This window comes from Rhineura floridana, chromosome 2, assembly GCF_030035675.1.
Source record: "Rhineura floridana isolate rRhiFlo1 chromosome 2, rRhiFlo1.hap2, whole genome shotgun sequence".
In the NCBI taxonomy this organism is placed as follows: Eukaryota; Metazoa; Chordata; class Lepidosauria; order Squamata; family Rhineuridae; genus Rhineura; species Rhineura floridana.
The window spans coordinates 70714213-70731479 of record NC_084481.1 but is presented as its reverse complement, the minus strand read 5'-3'; the positions used below and the strand labels follow the sequence as shown (position 1 = coordinate 70731479).

The following is a 17267-nucleotide window of genomic DNA, read 5'->3' as shown; positions in this document are numbered from 1 at the left end:
CTGTGTTCAAGGAAAACACCATCCTTGGCCAGCTTTTCCTAGTTTTTTCCCTCTTAAAAATCAGTTGCAGGCTGCCATGGCTTCTGTTCCCTAAGGTGATACTGGAAAAGGAGACAAATGGATATACAGTCAGTCATGGGCAATGGGAAATGAACTCCTCTAGACAATACATTTCTCACTTTTTTTCCATGAGTCCTACAGTTGCTACCAAACATTTTATCTTGTGGTTTTAGTATTTAAAAATAATGCCTAAAACCACCTCCACAAGACACACAGTGTGATAGTTGTGCGCTTCTTGTGGGCATCTACTGGATAATGCCCATTGGAGCATTGATGTCAAGATGCACACAGTCTCTCTCTATGCTTCTGCCCCTGTAGTTTCCTAACAGTTATGAAAAATGATTTTGAATGGGAGGAAATATAATAAATGTCTGGGAAATCTCTTTCCCCTAGCACTGTATTATGCACTTGCACAGAGCTGCTGAGTCGATTCTTGCTCACCTAGTTCTGAGCCTGAGCAATTTCCCAGGAGGGTTTACTTCTGAGGTTCAGGGCTTAATTGTATAGGTGCTCATCCCTCCATGATCCAGAGGGGTACAGTGTGAGGTAGGAGGCATATTTACCTCTCTCCTCCTATGGTGAATGAGAGTTTGGGGTACAGTAAGTGTATTTCACAGGATGCATTTCCAGACTCTAGTTTCACTACTCTTTCCAGGACGAGGGCAAAGTAGAAATGATTCAAGTAGTGTCGTCCCCCCCCCCGGGATTCTTACCCCCCCCCCGGGATTCTAGGACTGGTATTCCCAGTTCAATCCCTGGTGGAAGAAGACCCTCCACTGGGATTCTGGGAGTGCCCACCATTGCCTCTGCCTGTTTGCTTGGCCCAAGGTCAGTTACTGGCCTTGCAGCCAGGGAATTGGAGGTGGTAGCAGTGGCAGTGCTTGCAGTACTGAGGCCAGCAGGGACCTGCCCATCCTGTTCACCTTGACATTACTTGCAAGCGTCCAAACAGGGGAAATCCCTTTTGCGAGTGCCCCTATTTGAAAGTTTGAATGTCCCACTTGAAGGATCCTATTCAAATTTTTACACATAGCAAATACCAATAAAATTAGTGTGCCATTTACAAAGCAGAAATAACCCTTTAATACCTTTGCAATTTTATGCTACATTTAGTGTAATTAACCTCACATTATGAGTAATTAAACGCTGTGATCCTACTTCAAAAATGTAGCATCTTGAGAGGTTATGAAGAAAGGGGGCGATTAAGCTTGTCTTCCATTTCATGAAATTTACAATTCAGATATTTATTTATTTTGGGAATAAACACATTAGTGGAGGTGTCATTCTCTATTTGGCATGTGCATGCAGCCCTTGTACCCATTATTTCAAGTTTCCAAGCAGCAGCTCTGCCATACAAACAGTTGCAAGTAGCATCTCTGAAGTTGTGTGGGGAGGGAGGATAATAGCATCCTTTCAAGCTAGCTGTGGACTTATCATTTTGATGAGAGGTGTATTTTAACCAGACATGGAGTTGTCACTTCTGCTATGTCCTCCTTGAATTTCTTGGGTTCCTCTCTTCCAAATCAAGGCTTGGCAAAAATGTAGCCTACGGATCTAGCTGTTGTGGAATGCCTGTAGTGTTCTTGCTTCTGTCTAATGCAAACCAGGAATCGGACAGAATGCTTCAGGGTTGTTGTGTTGTTATTGTTAACAAAATACTTTCTTATCACAGCCTTTGTGTGCAAGAAACCACCCCTTTGACCTTTCAGTCCTGTGTTATGCCTAAAGACTGTGAAACATCAGATTGGTCTTCATGGAGCTCTTGCTCAAAGACTTGTCACTCAGGGGATCTCTCGCCAGGATTCCGAAGTAGAACTCGGAGTATAAAGCACATTGCTGTAGGAGCTGGCCAAGAATGTCCGGAGACAGAAGAAAGGGAAGCCTGCAACATTGGAGGAGGAGGACATGCTCAACCATGCCCAAGGTAAATTCCATGTCTTCCTGTTTCCCTTATTCCTAAAGAGGCTGACCCTCAAATACATCTGATGGTTTAGCTATTTATATGCTCCCTCTTGCTTGGCTTTCAGCTCACTGAGTGCAGTATGAAGACACATATCAATGCAGATTTGCATATGAGGGAGTCAAGTACATCTGATACATTCAGACATACCATGAAATGGTGTGTGGGTGTATGTGGGCTCTCCCTCTGCCTATATGCTCTCTTTAAATTGCCCCTTTTCACTCTCTCCGTGCCCTCTACCAATACTGAGAGCCTCTAGTGTTGAGAATGGAATGACCTGAAATGCAGCCACTGTAATGACTTGTCTTGGACCAGGGCTGCAGGTCTAATTAGGCCTGCCAAGCTTCCCAATTTAGCCCATGAGGCTGTTTTGGCCAAGCCATGCCTACCTGGGACCAGTAATAGCAGGGCTTGGATGAAAGTGGCTTTGCAGGCACTGGCAGTCAGCTGATTGGCAGAGTCACTTTGACGTCATTGGCCCATGGGGGGTGGAGAAAAAGGTCTGGATCACCAGCCAGTTCAAATTCCCCACCCTTGTCTTAGAGGAACTGGATATCATCTGCTTTTTTTCCCTCTGTGGTCTGCCTTTGCTATTCCTTCTCTGCCCAGCCAGCATCAGTCCCTCCAGCCCCATTGGTGTACAATTGACACAGAAGGGCAAGGAGAAGGGGCAGAGCCAACAGAATGATACTGTGGGGCATGTAAAATACAGCCATATTCCCTACTCCAGATTTGCAAGTTACCTCCTGTGCGGTTGACTAGGTATGGGAATGAGAAAGGAAGAGGATGGTGTATGCAATCTTGAGGCTTATTGCATTGCCATCCTGTTATGGCAGATTGTGGTTTGTTGCTATGTCTGATAGTGTCTACAGGAAAATGTAAAATCTGTAAAGATAAAAGGTTCAGTTCAGGATCTGAATATACTTCAAGGCTAGTATAGTAGGCTAGAGATCCAGTTACTTGTTTGAAAGGCCTGGTGGGAGACCTGGAGACCAAGCTTAAACGTGAAACTTGCTGTGTCATTTGACTTGGTTAGTCAACCAGGCAACAGTCAAATATACTAGGTGGCTGTGATACGATGCATGCATGGTTTGCTCATGGTGTAGTAGTGCTGTTTGGCGGGACTGTTTTCTGATAGTAAGAATAGATTTCTGGATTTTGAAACCTTGCAGATTCATGTTTACAGAATGAAAGTTGCTGCGGCAGCACACTAGGTGTCTTATTCTTTATGAAGGAGCATATGGGGGATAATCCAGTCCACCCCATCATGTTCACAGAGGAACATGATCTGTGTTCTTATAATTGATACATTTCTGTACTATTGGTGATATGATGGTTGAGTTGGTGCATGTATTAGTTCATTTCTTTAATATTGCTATGGCATGATTTAGCTTTACTTTATAATGATGACAGAGGTTGTGCTTGAGTAGTAGGAGTCTCAAGTGTCTTTTTAGTTTCATTGACTTATATCATTATGAATGTGCATATTGGTGTAGTTTACTGAAAGGGTACCAGAATTTTGTTATCTGGTCCTGGCTGTTCTGAAGCAGGTGGTGTAATACTTAATGAAATCTTTCCAAGGACAAAAACAGTGTGGAGGTCATGAGTGTGTGTGCACTGTATAATTGTGATACTTCAAAATCAGCAACCTGATCACCATTCCTATGCATCTTGCTATCCATAGGAGTGAGAGGACACACACATATATAAATGTTGCTTGATTAGACATTGCAAAAGAGAGAGAGAGAGCAAGCGAGAGAGAATGAGCTCTTGTATGCTGATTTTCACTTTTCCATCCCCAATTCATGTCAATCAGTAAGACAAAAGGATAGATTGTCTGACTGATTTTGTTCTCTGTGCACAACAGTCATGTGATTGAAGTACACCAGCTTCTGGTTAATGAGGAAAGAGATTTGTATCTGCAACATCCACCTATAATTTTTCTCAATAACAGGATATATGAAAGAGGAGACTTAACCAATGGTCCGAGGCTGAAGTGTTTTGGTTGTGTCTGATGCGTTGCTAGGGGTGGCCACTTATACGTCACCAAAAAGAGGACAATGAAAGAGTACAGATTTGCATAAAATGTGCATATTCGTATATACAGTATACAGAGAGAGTGGTATGCAAATGTAGATGTAATTACAGCAAAGAAAAATACACTATAGCAGGAAAGACTGTCATCAGGTGCCCAGTCTGCTGGCCAAGTGCTAGCTGATCACAGGCAACTTCAAAGCTCCTGCTCTTCCTTCTTCTGATGTTTTATCTTTCAGCCAAACTTTGGGCAGACAGCCCTTCAAATAGAGGATGCCTTCAAATAGAAGACTGTCCTCTGTGAAATACCCCCCCACCCATATGATGCTCAAATGTACAATCCCATATGTGTTGTTTTTCATCCAGTACGCTGATTATCATTTCAACCTAAAATATGTGTAGGGGATTTCTTAAAAAACAGTATTAGGAAACATTTACCTTCCAGCTGAGTGGGGAAGAAAAGGCTGAACCAGAGGAGTGGTATTTCAACCAAATCCTTGCAGAATGGAGTCCAACGGGTGCAAGGAGATTTTCCCAGTCTCCTCCCCTCACCACGCCCCTCCCCATCTGCAAATCTGATCCAGAGATTTGCAGAAACTCCCAGGACAGATTTAGGGGCATGTTGTGGGGTCAGGAGAGGGGCAGAACATTCTGTTGTGTAGGGAAGAATCCTTGTACTGCTGGAACATTTGATTTAGAACACTGGACTGTGACATTTACATCACATTTCTGCAATGCTTGAGTTACATGTTGGAGGTGATGCTTCATGAAGAGCGGCAGAAGTCCACATGGTCCTCTGTTTTGGTGTTCCATTGAAGTAATGAACATGCACTTGTTTGGAACCTTGCCTTGGGGCTATAAGAGACCATCAAGGGGACAGGGTTAGTGTATTCTATTGTATATGCCATTGCACAATACGGAATGGGGGGAGGAGTTGGAATCATCTCTGCACAGTGTCCAAGGAGGATGGAGCCCACAGGAATATAGGGATGGATTTCCACAGCTGCAAATAGAACGCCACTGTTGGCAGACCTCTTGCTTCACCCATTAATCTCGCTCACCACCTGCTAAGGAAGAGATTCAAAGTGACCTATTGGCCCCTTGGAATGCTTTCCTTGGGACCATAACTTTGTTGTATTATTTTTAAATTCTTTTACTTCTAGTTCTGAAAGGTGCTACACACCTCATTCTGACTGACTGTGCTTCATCAATGCTGAATGTTTTCAAGGGGCTCCTATATTTCACATCTATGGTCACATCTGCGGTGAATCTTTGCTTATTTGCCAAAACACCAATTTAAATCAACACTCATCTACTTAAAGCAAGAGTTGTTAGTGACTAAATAAAGAGTAGGTATCTGTCCTTAATATATTGTAAATTGGTTTCCATTTAGCCCTGGGAAATGTGACAGTTTAATGTGATGGGAAGCAAAACACGGTGCATTTACATTGTTGCTGTTTAGCTAACTATTCCAGAATTGAAATTATCTTAATGGGGGGGGAAAGCAATAAGCCACATTATGGAATGAATTTTTTAAAGTCACACCTACGAAAATTCTGCATATTCTAACGTAGGCATTGTGGGAGGACAATTTCATATTTGTCATGTAAGGAGTCTGTCTTGAACAGAATCAATTCCTTTATGATGTTTTCTCTTCCCTGATAATATATTCTGTGTGTCTTTCTAAATGCACACAATATTATGTACTTAAATGAGAGTGTGACAGTTCATCTAAAAAGTCATACAAATTAGAAGTAATTGGTATTTTTGTATTTCCCATGTATTACAGGATTCTTAAGACGGTTCTGAACAAACATTGATAGTTCAGATAATTTAAGTGAATGTTGAGAAGTGCAAGTATCAAGTTCATCTTTTAATTTTTTTGCAAATAATTTGAGTCTGTCACCATTTTTTTAAAATTTGGGGTAGCATATACAAAATTCTGTAGAATCTTTTTCTTTATAAAAGACACTCTAAATGATTGATGTTAATAATAATTAATTGATCATTTGCTTATGTTGTTATCAGGGACATAGAGTTGGAGAACAGCCTTAGAGCTAGTTCTATTGATTTATTTAGATACAAATTGACAGCATAATCCAAACCCAAGATATGCTGGGATGAGAGAGTTTGGATTCAAAGAGTCTTGGGCTTTCCTGGCTGAGCTGTGGGTATGCTGGTGCAAGTCCCCTCACCCTGGCTGAGCTGGAAATATACTGACATAAATCCATCAGTCCAGCTCAGCCGTGGCTAACCCAGCAGAAGTTCAGCTGGCAGAATTTATGCCAGTATAAATCCAATGAAGGGGTGTTCCAGGGACGGGTTGGGGCAAGGAGATACACCTATTCCAAACCCTGTTCAGCTCGGTCATGTAACCCAAGGCACAATCACCTGCCACCTAACCTAGCAATAGCCCCTCCCAGAGGTTCCTGAATGCAGTTTGGAATAGGGGTAATTTATACCAGCATAAATTATGCTGGCTACCTCTAGTTGGAATTTATACTGTAAATTGCTGCTGCTGCTATTAGTGATTGCCATTTAGTTACTTCTTCCGAATTGTGGTTTTTTTTCCAGAATTGTGTTTCATGTATTCTTTTTTATCATATTTGATTTTGCTGTGAATTGCCCTATGGCTTGTGCAAAGGGCGGTATGTAAATCTTCTAAATAAATAAATTCAATGTAGTGTGATTTATGCAGATGCTGAGGAACAAGATTATTGCAGCACAAACAATATCCAAATGTCAGCCAGAGTAACGTAAAGGATCAAATGGGCCAAGCAAATAGTAATGGGAAAAAAACAACTTTGCGGACAGATTTGAGAAAACAAACATTCCAGGATGCAGACAGGCAAGGATACCAATGTATGGAAAAATAGGGTTCAGGATCCAGGATAACAAGGAGAAGGCATGATTTGGAGAAGAAAACTAGCACCTAAAATAGGCTACTTGATAGGTCCTAGAAGTTTCTGATAAAAAGCCCGTTAACGCTTTTCAGGAGACTTGCTAAAACTGTCAAAAGAACCACCAGGCTGTGAACTGACTAACCAATGGCAGTTGATGCTGAAACTTGTTAGGTTACCAGGATCATAATGATCTGGCAGAGGTACTTGGCTGTAAATAGCTTTGTAACATTTACTGTGCATTTATTCTGTTTTTGTTTTTGTTTAAATCGAAATAGACTTTGCAAGACACTTCAAGGAATATTTGGAGACATGCCCTTCTTTACTTTTTTGCTAGCTCACATTTGAAAGGACTACTTGAGGCACAGAAGATTGATACTGCCCTTTCATTCCTGGCATTTGGGAAATGCACAACACCATTAGAGAAAACTAATAGAGAAGCATTTGTTTTGACTAGACCAGCCTTTTCTCAACCTGGTTACCTCCACATGTTTTGAATTACAACTCCTATCATCCCTGACTATTGGCCATCCTGGTTGGGACTGATGGGAGTTGTCATTCAAGACATGTGCAGGGAAGCAGGTTGGGGAAAGACTGGCCTACACACATATAGCCCTTTTTGAGCTAAGGTTGAGATGAAAGCACTGCATCTCTACACTGATCACAACAAAGAGAAAGGATTAATTGCCTTTGGGAATATGAAGCAGGATACCTCCATGTTCAGCAGTGGCTATCACAGTTCCATGCCACCCACCAAAGAGGGACTGCTTGACATGTTAGAGTAGGTCACTTGCTATTGGCATGATACCAGTGGGAGTTACTACACTGTGATATATCATACAGCATGAAATCTCAGCTTTATGGTTTATGTTTTATATTTTTTTCTGTGATGGCTCCAACGATGGAACTTCCTTCCTGGACATATTCACCTGGCCCCATCACTATGATAGTATAAATCCCATGCCAAGCTCACCTTGTTTACCTGAATTCTTAATGGTAATTTACCTGTTTTTTAATTGCTAATTACCTTATTGATTTTAATGCCAGGTGTCATGAAAGCCATTGTGGCTAAATCATGGGATACAAATATTTTGCATAAATAAAATGAAACCAGTGGTAACACTAGTGGTTTTCAATTTATTGAGGAGTGATTACAGTGGGTGGAATGTAGTTGTGAGTTTTGCACTCATGGAGGGCCTTTTGATCTAGTGGACACCTCTGCTAACCAAGGAGGAAAGACTGTTTTTGCTAATTCATCCCTCCCTCATGGCTCCCAATACCATCTTCTGCCCCAATGGGCCCCCTAATGCCCTGGAACTAATTTTTGGGAGGCACAGAGAGCTACAGGGGTAGAAAGAATTGGCAAAAACACTGCCTCCTTTCCTCATCTGTTAATGATGGCAACCACTGGATCAAAAGCCAATTCCATCTAGTCTCTTTTCTTTATTCTTCAGAGTTATTTTATAGGGTTTTTTTTAATGTATAGCTTTTCTTATTTACAAATAAACTATAAGTATTGTGGGAATTGTATTCCCTTAGCAATTTTTCTGGCAATTGAATTTTGATCTGGGTAACACTAAGATGTGCAAAGGAATCCAAAGTAAATGCTATTACGTTTCATGGGATTTATTCAACAGCAAGTGATTTTAGAATTGTGGCCTCATTAATTTGGTAGCCACTTCCAACAAATTTCTGAGTAGGTCAGAACAGCCAAATAGACTTTACATAAACTATGTCATGTTTCTGATTTTTCCACAAGGTATTCATGGAAAACATCTGAATGGAAAAGATGTGATGTTACTCTTCTGCTAGAACAGCAGGACCCTCGACGCCATAAACACTCATCTTTTTGTGGAGGTGGGGTGCAGGTTCGGGAAGTATACTGTGCCCAGATCACATTGGAGGAAACACACAAATTAAAGGAAGGTATTTTAGAAGCTATTTACCTCTAAATTTATTGGTATGAAATAAAAATGAAAAGACAGGTGTGATTTTACCACAGTGAAATATAGGATTCTGGATTCCACAGCCAGCAATGAAAACAGGTTGATTTTATACAAAGCATTCTTTGGAGGGGGAAATGTTTTTGCATGTCCATCTCTGCCAGTGGTCACCTATATGGTGCCCATGGGCACATATTCACCTGCAGAGGTCTTTCATGGTGCTTGCAGGGTCCTCTCCACCTGCTGAAAGGCTTGAAAGAAGCATTCTGTTAGCCAGTAGAATAGGTGGCAGTGTGTGTTTGGTTGTGGTGTATGTGTGGTGCTCACAAGAGTTTTACTGTTTTGCAAATGTGCCCATGAGCCCAAATAGGTTGGCAATCCCTGATCTACGCTCTAGATTCTAAAGGCGCTAGAAAGGTTATTTGGCTGTCCCTTTCGTGTACACATGAAGCATATACCAAAAGGGCTCCTGCTGGGAGGAAGGGCAGGATATAAATCAAATAATAAATAAATAAAAGGCTTTCGCATTCACGTCAGTGGATGAGGCCAGCCAGAATATGAGGAAGCCCATACACGTATGTGGGGAAGCTCTGTGTTGTAGCTGAGTTCTCAGCTAGTTTATAAAGATACTTATACCCTGGTCTTCATTAAAAGCAAAAATCTTAAGGGGAAAAGAGGAGATCGCATTGTCAGAAAACTGGAAATAATATTGTCAGAATAGACAATTGTCATAGAGGTGCATTTCCTCCACATTTTCTTCACCCTCTGTGTGGTAGTTCCAGGAACCAAATTATTTTCTGTATTCAGATGAAAAGCAAGTGGATAGACAGATGCCTGATGAATAATGCATTTTTGTTTTCTTTACTATACCTACTGCAAAATATGGTTTGTACAGAGATATGAGACAGCTCTGCATCACAGCTGAGGACTGACTTGTTTACAAAAGCAAAGCAAGTCTATCTTAGGGCAGATGGCTTGCCCTCGTCATCATGCTTGAACAGTCCACCTGCTGCAAGCTGATTATCTACTCTGTCAATATGTAGGAGGATTTTTTTTTGTCACCTGCTCAAGCCTCCCGCAAACCTCAAATACAGCAAATCTTTACTAGAGGAGTCTTCATTAAGTGAGGTTACCTTAGCTGTAACATCAGATACTTTTTACTGCTCTTTGTTGCCTGGCTTGTCCTTGCCACGGTTTCTTTTCTCAGCATAGCTGCCCTTTTGACATGGACTTTGCTTCCTAGATTTTTAGAAATTTACTACCAACCTGCAAATAAAGGTAAAATGAACAAACTCAAAAGAGACTGGGAAATCCTAGATGTATTGGCTTTACCCACAGCATAAACTAGGCCTTTGGTATGTTCCAGTTTTAAAGTATAAAAGCATTCCAAAACAGCCAACATCAGGAACTTGGATGTCAGAATTGATTGTGCAATTCTGGCATTTTGGCACTAATTTATTTGATTTATTATTTGATTTATATTTTGCCCTTCCTCCAAGCAGAAGCCCAGGGCAGCATTCATTTGATGAATGAATTTGCATTCATTTATCTGGGTAAATAACCTTTATCAAATGTTTATGCTATTTTAAATTGGAAATACTGGAGAAACAAGTTCACACAAAAAACTGACAACAGTGAAGACCATAGATCCCTTTTGGTGTATTAGTATTTTAGGAGCACAGGATTGTTCCTGTAGTTAAGGTGAGTTGCAAAAACAAAGTTCCACTATTATGAGATTTAAAAATTCTATAGCTTATATAAATGACACAGTCTCAGCTAACAAATTGAAACTTGGCATATGTGATTTACCAGATGAGATCTACTGATGTGCCATATTTCAGATTGATCCCATGAAAAACACCACAGGTACAGCAAGTTTAAAAAGTGCTGAAAATTGTCACGTTAACCCTTTTCGTTTTTTAAATTTTATTTTCCCGAGAAAGCATATAATATAATTCTTTCCAATTTTGGTGAGAACTGCTAATGTACTTTATTCACATGTATCATGGAAGGAAATCCTACATTAGTTTGGGGAAGTCCTTTGCAGCAGTTACAGTTAATAAGATTTACCTGCCCCATTTAATTGTCTGTGGAAAGCAAAGAACTGGCAGATAGGGCAGGGCATGGTCAGACTAAAAATGAAGCCAAACGTCCCACCAGTGGTGCAGTGCTTGCAGAGGGAACCATCTAGTGAATTCTGTGTGCAAATCTTAAATGTTTAGTCATATGATAGGTCGTTGCAGTTGCTAGATGACTCACCGTCCTTTTGGGGCTTATGGGGCACATTTGGAATCCTGTGTCATGGGGGATTCCACTACTTCATGCTCTCCCCCATCAGCCCCCAAACACTGTATAAAGTGGACAGCAGTGTGGTATTATGGTTAGAATGTGGCTGCGCAGCATCTATGGATATATGCCATGCACAATTCTCTTCCAGTATTTTTTCTCATAACAGCCCTGCAAAGGTAGGTCATGTGGAGAGAGAGCAATGTGACAATGTATCTCTGTGACATACATTCCACGTGTTTCATCGGTGTAATAATCAAACCAGTGATGCTGTCTGGAGGATTTACACTGTAGCACCACAGTGCTCCTGTACAAAGTGGAGAGGCAGCATAGTGTGATGTTTAGGCAGTAATACTTTCACAATGTACATAGTTTTAATGGGTTGCTAGGCAATGGTACAATGTGGACAGCTGTGTTGTATATAGAGTTGCCAGGTCAGAAGCATCCCAAAACCTGAGATTTCAGGGGTGGGCCCGAGTGATGTCACAGGGGCGGACCCAAGTGAAGTCATTAAGCACAATACATTAAGCATCAATCACAGTTGCTTGGAGTATACAATTAAAAAAAAATCTGATTGGAAATTAAGATAGAAATCTTAGCTAAAAGATGGAGCCTGGGTAGGGAACATTTAATCTAGCCTACTTGCTTTCGGCAAGAAGGGTTTAAGTGCCTTCAGGCCAGGCCAGTCACCAGAAGGCCACTGTAGGAAGAAAGGAGCCTAGTGTTGTGGAGGTTTTAGATGGGAGCATTCAGGAGTAAAGATGGATGCCCCTGAAGGCTGCAATTCTAAACACACTTACTAAGGAACTAAGCCCCATAGAACTCAACAGGACTTACTTCTGAGTAGATATAGTTTGGCTTGTGCTGTTGGTAAAGCTTGACTAGGGATCCTCTGCAAAGACATCCATCTCCAAGCAGGGTTGGCAACCCCCTGCCTGGAATGCCCTGCCCTTATCTTTTGATGTGGCTGCTCCAAACTTCTTTACAGATTTGACTCTTCACTTCAGAAAGAGGTCTGAGAAATGAGTAAGAGTAAGAAGATTCTCTACCCTTTTCTGCCTACCCTGTGGGCTGCTATAAACTCGCTTTGACAGCCAACCCAATTCCAGTGAGTAATAATTGACAGAGAGAAAACACACATGGTTTGGTCTACCTTCACAGGCAGCAGCTTGGGAGCAACAACAGTTGCAGCCACACTTCCCAATATGTGAATTCACTTTTACCACTATTGGGCAAGAAACAAACTGCCATGCAACCAACAAGGTGCGTCATCAGTGGGTTTTAGGGGATTGAGCTGAGCACATGCAACCACTGCTGTTGCTTCTATGGATGTAAGGGAGTGAGGTTAAATATAAATGAAATGCAAACAGGAAATGAAAAACAAAAGACAGTGATGCTTTCCTAAATGCAATACCATACCAACCACAACAAGATTCCCATGAGTAAGGCAGACAACTTAGCATCCCACAACCAGTCATGATTCATAGCCAAAAACCAAAACTAAAAAAATCCTTGCAGCCAGTCAGTTAATGCAGAATGGTGCAGTATGATTGCTGACATGAGTAAGATCCTATCAGCACATAATACCTCTGCTCTGAAATTTGCATTGGTTGCTGATTTGCTGCCAGGCCAAGTTCAAGCTGTGCTTTCCATGTTATGGGTGCCATATAGTACTTGTTCTGCTCTTGTAAGAAATCAGTCCTGTAAAGTGGCAGCATTTTGGATACTATGTTCATAGGGTTTTTGTGGTAAGAGGTATTCAGAGGTGGTTTATCATTGCTTTCCTCTGACTTTGGACACATAATGAGAAGACACGATTCACTAGAAAAGACAATAATGCTGGGAAAAACAGAAGGGAGTAGAAAAAGAGGAAGGCCAAACAAGAGATGGATTGATTCCATAAAGGAAGCCACAGACCTGAACTTACAAGAACTGAACAGGTGGTTCACGACAGATGCTATTGGAGGTCACTGATTCATAGGGTTGCCTTAAGTCAAAATTGACTTGAAGGCACATAACAACAACAACAAAGTGGCAGCACCTACGCTTTGGAACTCCTTGCCTATTGACATTAGGCAGACGCCTCTTTTCAGCACCTGCTAAAATCATTTTTGTTCAGGCAAGCCTATCCACGCATGTAGAAGCTATTGTGTTTTTAAATCTGTTTTTAACTCATTGTTGGTTTTATTATTTTGAATGTTTTTAAATACATGTCTTTAACTGTTTTTGCCAAGAATTTTATTGTTTTAATTCTTTCTATAAACCGCTTTGAGATTTTTTACAATAAAGCAGTATATAATTGTTGTAAATAAAATACATAAATGAATGTTGGAGTCACTGTGGCCCTTGAGTCTCTTCTCACTTTTAGGAACCAAGGAATCTGCCTTATACTGACTCAGGCCATTTGGTACCACATAGCTCAGTACTGATGACATGGACTAGCATTGGCTCTCCAGGATTCCAGGCAATTGTCTGTTCCACAAATTGAATTTTGGACCTTTCCATGCAAGCATATGCCCTTCCCCTGTTTAAAAAAGTATCTTTTAGCATTGTTCTTTTCAATTCACTCTTGAATGCGCAGCATACCTAGGGCAGATCCACAACATTCATTTAAAGCACATTCAACACCCATTTGCAGGACATGAATCCCACCACAGAATCATGGGAACTGCAGTTTGTTAAGAGTGGTGAGAACTATAACTGTGAGGGGGAAACGACACTTCCCAGGATTCTTTAGGGGAGGTCATGCTCTTTAAATGCAGGTTGGATGTGCTTTAAATGTATTGTGTGGATCCACTTAATAAATTTTGTCTGCATGTATATTGTTTTAATTAATTTTTCAAAATGGAAATGAGCTATAAAGTGTAGTGGATGACCATGGGCTACTCACCATTTCTCAGCCTATCTGCCCCTCAGGATGAGAACAATGGAGAACCATGACCACCCCAAGGAAGAAGGGCACACTTAAAATATAGAGGAAGTATTGTACAACCATAGGGTAAAATCGGATACATATTGGGACACAATATGAAGAAATATTTATATAAGCATGACTATCAAATATGTTTATTATTTGTACAACCTGTAAAGATATTTATAGGGCAATCCTATGTTTGTTTACTCAGAAGCAAATCCCAGTGTATTCAATGGGGCTTAGTCAACCAGGGAAAACTGCAGCCTCAAGTGATAAGGAACTTGTTCTTTTAACAATCCTTTTAAGTTGCAACCTTATGCTAGTCTGTGTCTGTGTTGGAATTGCTTTTTAATGGCTGTGAAGGGCTGAATGTGGGCTAACAAACTGAAACTTAATCCAGACAAGACGGAAGTACTGCTGGTCAAGGGAAAAACTGCATCAGGGATGGGGTTGCAACCTGTTCTGGATGGGGTTGCACTCCCCTTGAAGGAGCAGGTCCGCAGTTTGGGAGTCCTCCTGGATCCTGCCCTGCTGCTTGAATATCAGGTGGCTGTGGTAGCCAGGAGTGCTTTTGGCCAACTCAAACTGGTCTACCAGCTGCATCTGTTCCTGGAGGCAGTTGACTTGGCCACAGTGACACATGCATTGGTGACATCAAGGCTTGATTACTGTAAGACACTCTATGTGGGGCTGCCTTTGAAAATGGTTCAGCAATTGTAGTCGGTTCAAAATGCAGCAGCCAGAATGTTAACTGGAGCACGGCGCAGGAAGCATATCACTCCTGTGCTTTATCGACTCCACTGGCTCCCAATTAGTTTCCGGGCCCAATTCAAAGTGCTGATTCTGACCTTTAAAGCCCTAAACGGCCTTGCACCAATGTACCTGAGGGACTGCTTACCCCATATGCACCTGCCTGGGATTTAAGATCATCTGCCTCTGGTCTCCTCTGCGTGCCTGGTACGCGAGAGAGAGCTTTTTCAGCTGTGGCCCCCAAGCTCTGGAATCCCCTACCCCAAGAAGTTTGCTCTGCTTCCTCACTGTTGGTTTTCTGGAGACTTCTGAAAACGATCTTGTTCCAGAGAGCCTTTGGGAGGGACTGAAGGTAGAGCCTGACACTAATTTTATGTCTTCTATGTTAAATTTTACCTTTGTAGTCCCTTTAGTATCAGTCCCTATACATGTGTATGTGTGTGTGTGTATTGTATTTTATGTATTTTAATTGTATTTTAATTTATTTCAATGTTTTTGTGATTTTACTGCTTACAGTTTTATTACGTACTTGTCTGATTTTATTTTTGTAAGCTGCCCTGAGTGCCCTATTATAGGGTAAAAGGGCAGGATAGAAATATTTTAAATAAATAAATACATAAAAATAATGTTTTTAAACTTTTTCTTTTAAAAAATGTTTTAAAGCTTTAAAAATGTTTTTAAAAATGTTTTGTTTTAATATATTTTAAAGTTTGCTTTTATGATTTTAAAAGTGTTTTTAGTGCTTTTGGGCTCCTACTGGGAGGAGGGGTGGGATATAAATAAAATATTACATAAAAATAAACTTGATTCACCCAACCCAAAATTCAGAATCATGCCACTTTAAGCTGTTTTGCAACTGTTTATACTTGTTTTATGGTTATTGGTTTTTAAAGGGATTTATTTCTTATTGTGAGCTGCCTTGGTTACTATTCATCAACCCTACCTCACAGGGTTCTTGGAAAGACTCCATACACACACACACACACTTGCAGGTGTAAAAAATAATACACCCCATATAATAGCTTATTGTCAAACCGGTTGGTCATTGAAGAATACTTTTAGTTTTATTAGTTTCCTACATAATAAAATCGGTGATGCCTAGGTAAGCCCTGCCTAACTGCTTTAAAAATAGGATTAGAGGGGGAGATAAATATTTACAGCACAACCACAATTCTTTGTTATGTTTACTCAAAAGTCCCATTAATTTACAGCACAATGCTAACCATGTCTACTCAAAAGTAAGTCCTAATGAATTCAATGGGGTTTACTCCAGGTACATGGGATTAGCATTGCTTTACTCGCAGAAAAGCAAGTACTGGATTAAATACTTTCATATTGTGAAGGTTTTCAAAGCACTGCCCTCTCCAACAGCCCAGGGTCTGACTCTCGCACACAAGAGAAAAAATGTTAAGCCATATTCTGACTCAAACAAACTGAAAATCTCAAAACCACCATTTTCTGATGTTGCAATGAAGTCTAGGCACTGCCTGGGTCAACAAATCACAACCCTGGCTTCACTCTTGGCTACAATCTTGAAAGGGCGGGGTTAGAGCTAGGAGGTTCTAGAACAGATCTGTTAAAGAGATTTAACAGTCACGGGGGAGGCTGACTTTTTGGTGTATATCTCGGGAACCAGGCCACCTAGAAACTTTTTTTTTAAATTGAAGCTGAGAGTCTGGAGAGTAAGGTGAGTTACCCAGAAACCCAGAGGGGACCCTCAAAAACAAGAGAATCCAGGCAAAAACTGGACACCTGGTAACCCTAGTTGTATAGTGGTAAAATGTGGCTACCCAGGGACTCTAGTCTAGGGGTTCTTTCACACTGCAGTTTATTCCATTATTCTGACAGTTTCTTACCTGTTAATTTCCACATTATATTTGACCTTTCATACGACGCACAAGCTAGTTTTGCAATTCTGGTGGAATGTAGTGGAAGTTTAGCTCTAATTTCAGTGACAAATAATACCACAAATAATCCTTTAGCAAAGCTGGGAATACGGAACATTGCAGGAGTTTTCCACTAGTTACAGCTGCTCACGTGACAGGCATCCCAGCATGCAGTGTGGAAGAGGGGGAAAATGAGCAGGAGCCACCTTAAACAGAGGGAGGAAATGAGGTCTGGGGCCAAAGAAGGATGAAGGGAGGTGAATTATCAGTCCACCGGAGCTGCAGCCACCGGAGCCACGAGCTCCGGTATAGTCTGAGACGGGGAGAGCAAGGGTAAAAGGAGCTGCCTCCGTGAACTACCAAGGCTGCTGAAGCTGGCGCCGCCGCCCGTAGCCTCCAAAATAAAAATTAAGAATAAGGAGAGCCACTTCCGTGAGCTCCCGGCAGCCACAATAGCAGGCGCCGCCCCCCCACAACCCCCAGGGCCGCCTCCATAAGCCTCAAAAACCAAGTTGGGGGGGAAATACGCCAAAC

General features: G+C 41.3%; 1 protein-coding gene across 1 annotated transcript in view; it reads left to right on the top strand.

The window, feature by feature from the left end:
- THSD7B (thrombospondin type 1 domain containing 7B) overlaps positions 1–17267 on the top strand; it is a 653838-nt gene that overhangs the window by 256845 nt on the left and 379726 nt on the right. Inside the window, exons 4-5 of the mRNA XM_061608903.1 lie at positions 1733–1984; positions 8714–8880. Coding sequence (XP_061464887.1) covers positions 1733–1984; positions 8714–8880 — 419 coding nt within the window. The remainder of the gene's footprint in view (positions 1–1732; positions 1985–8713; positions 8881–17267) is intronic.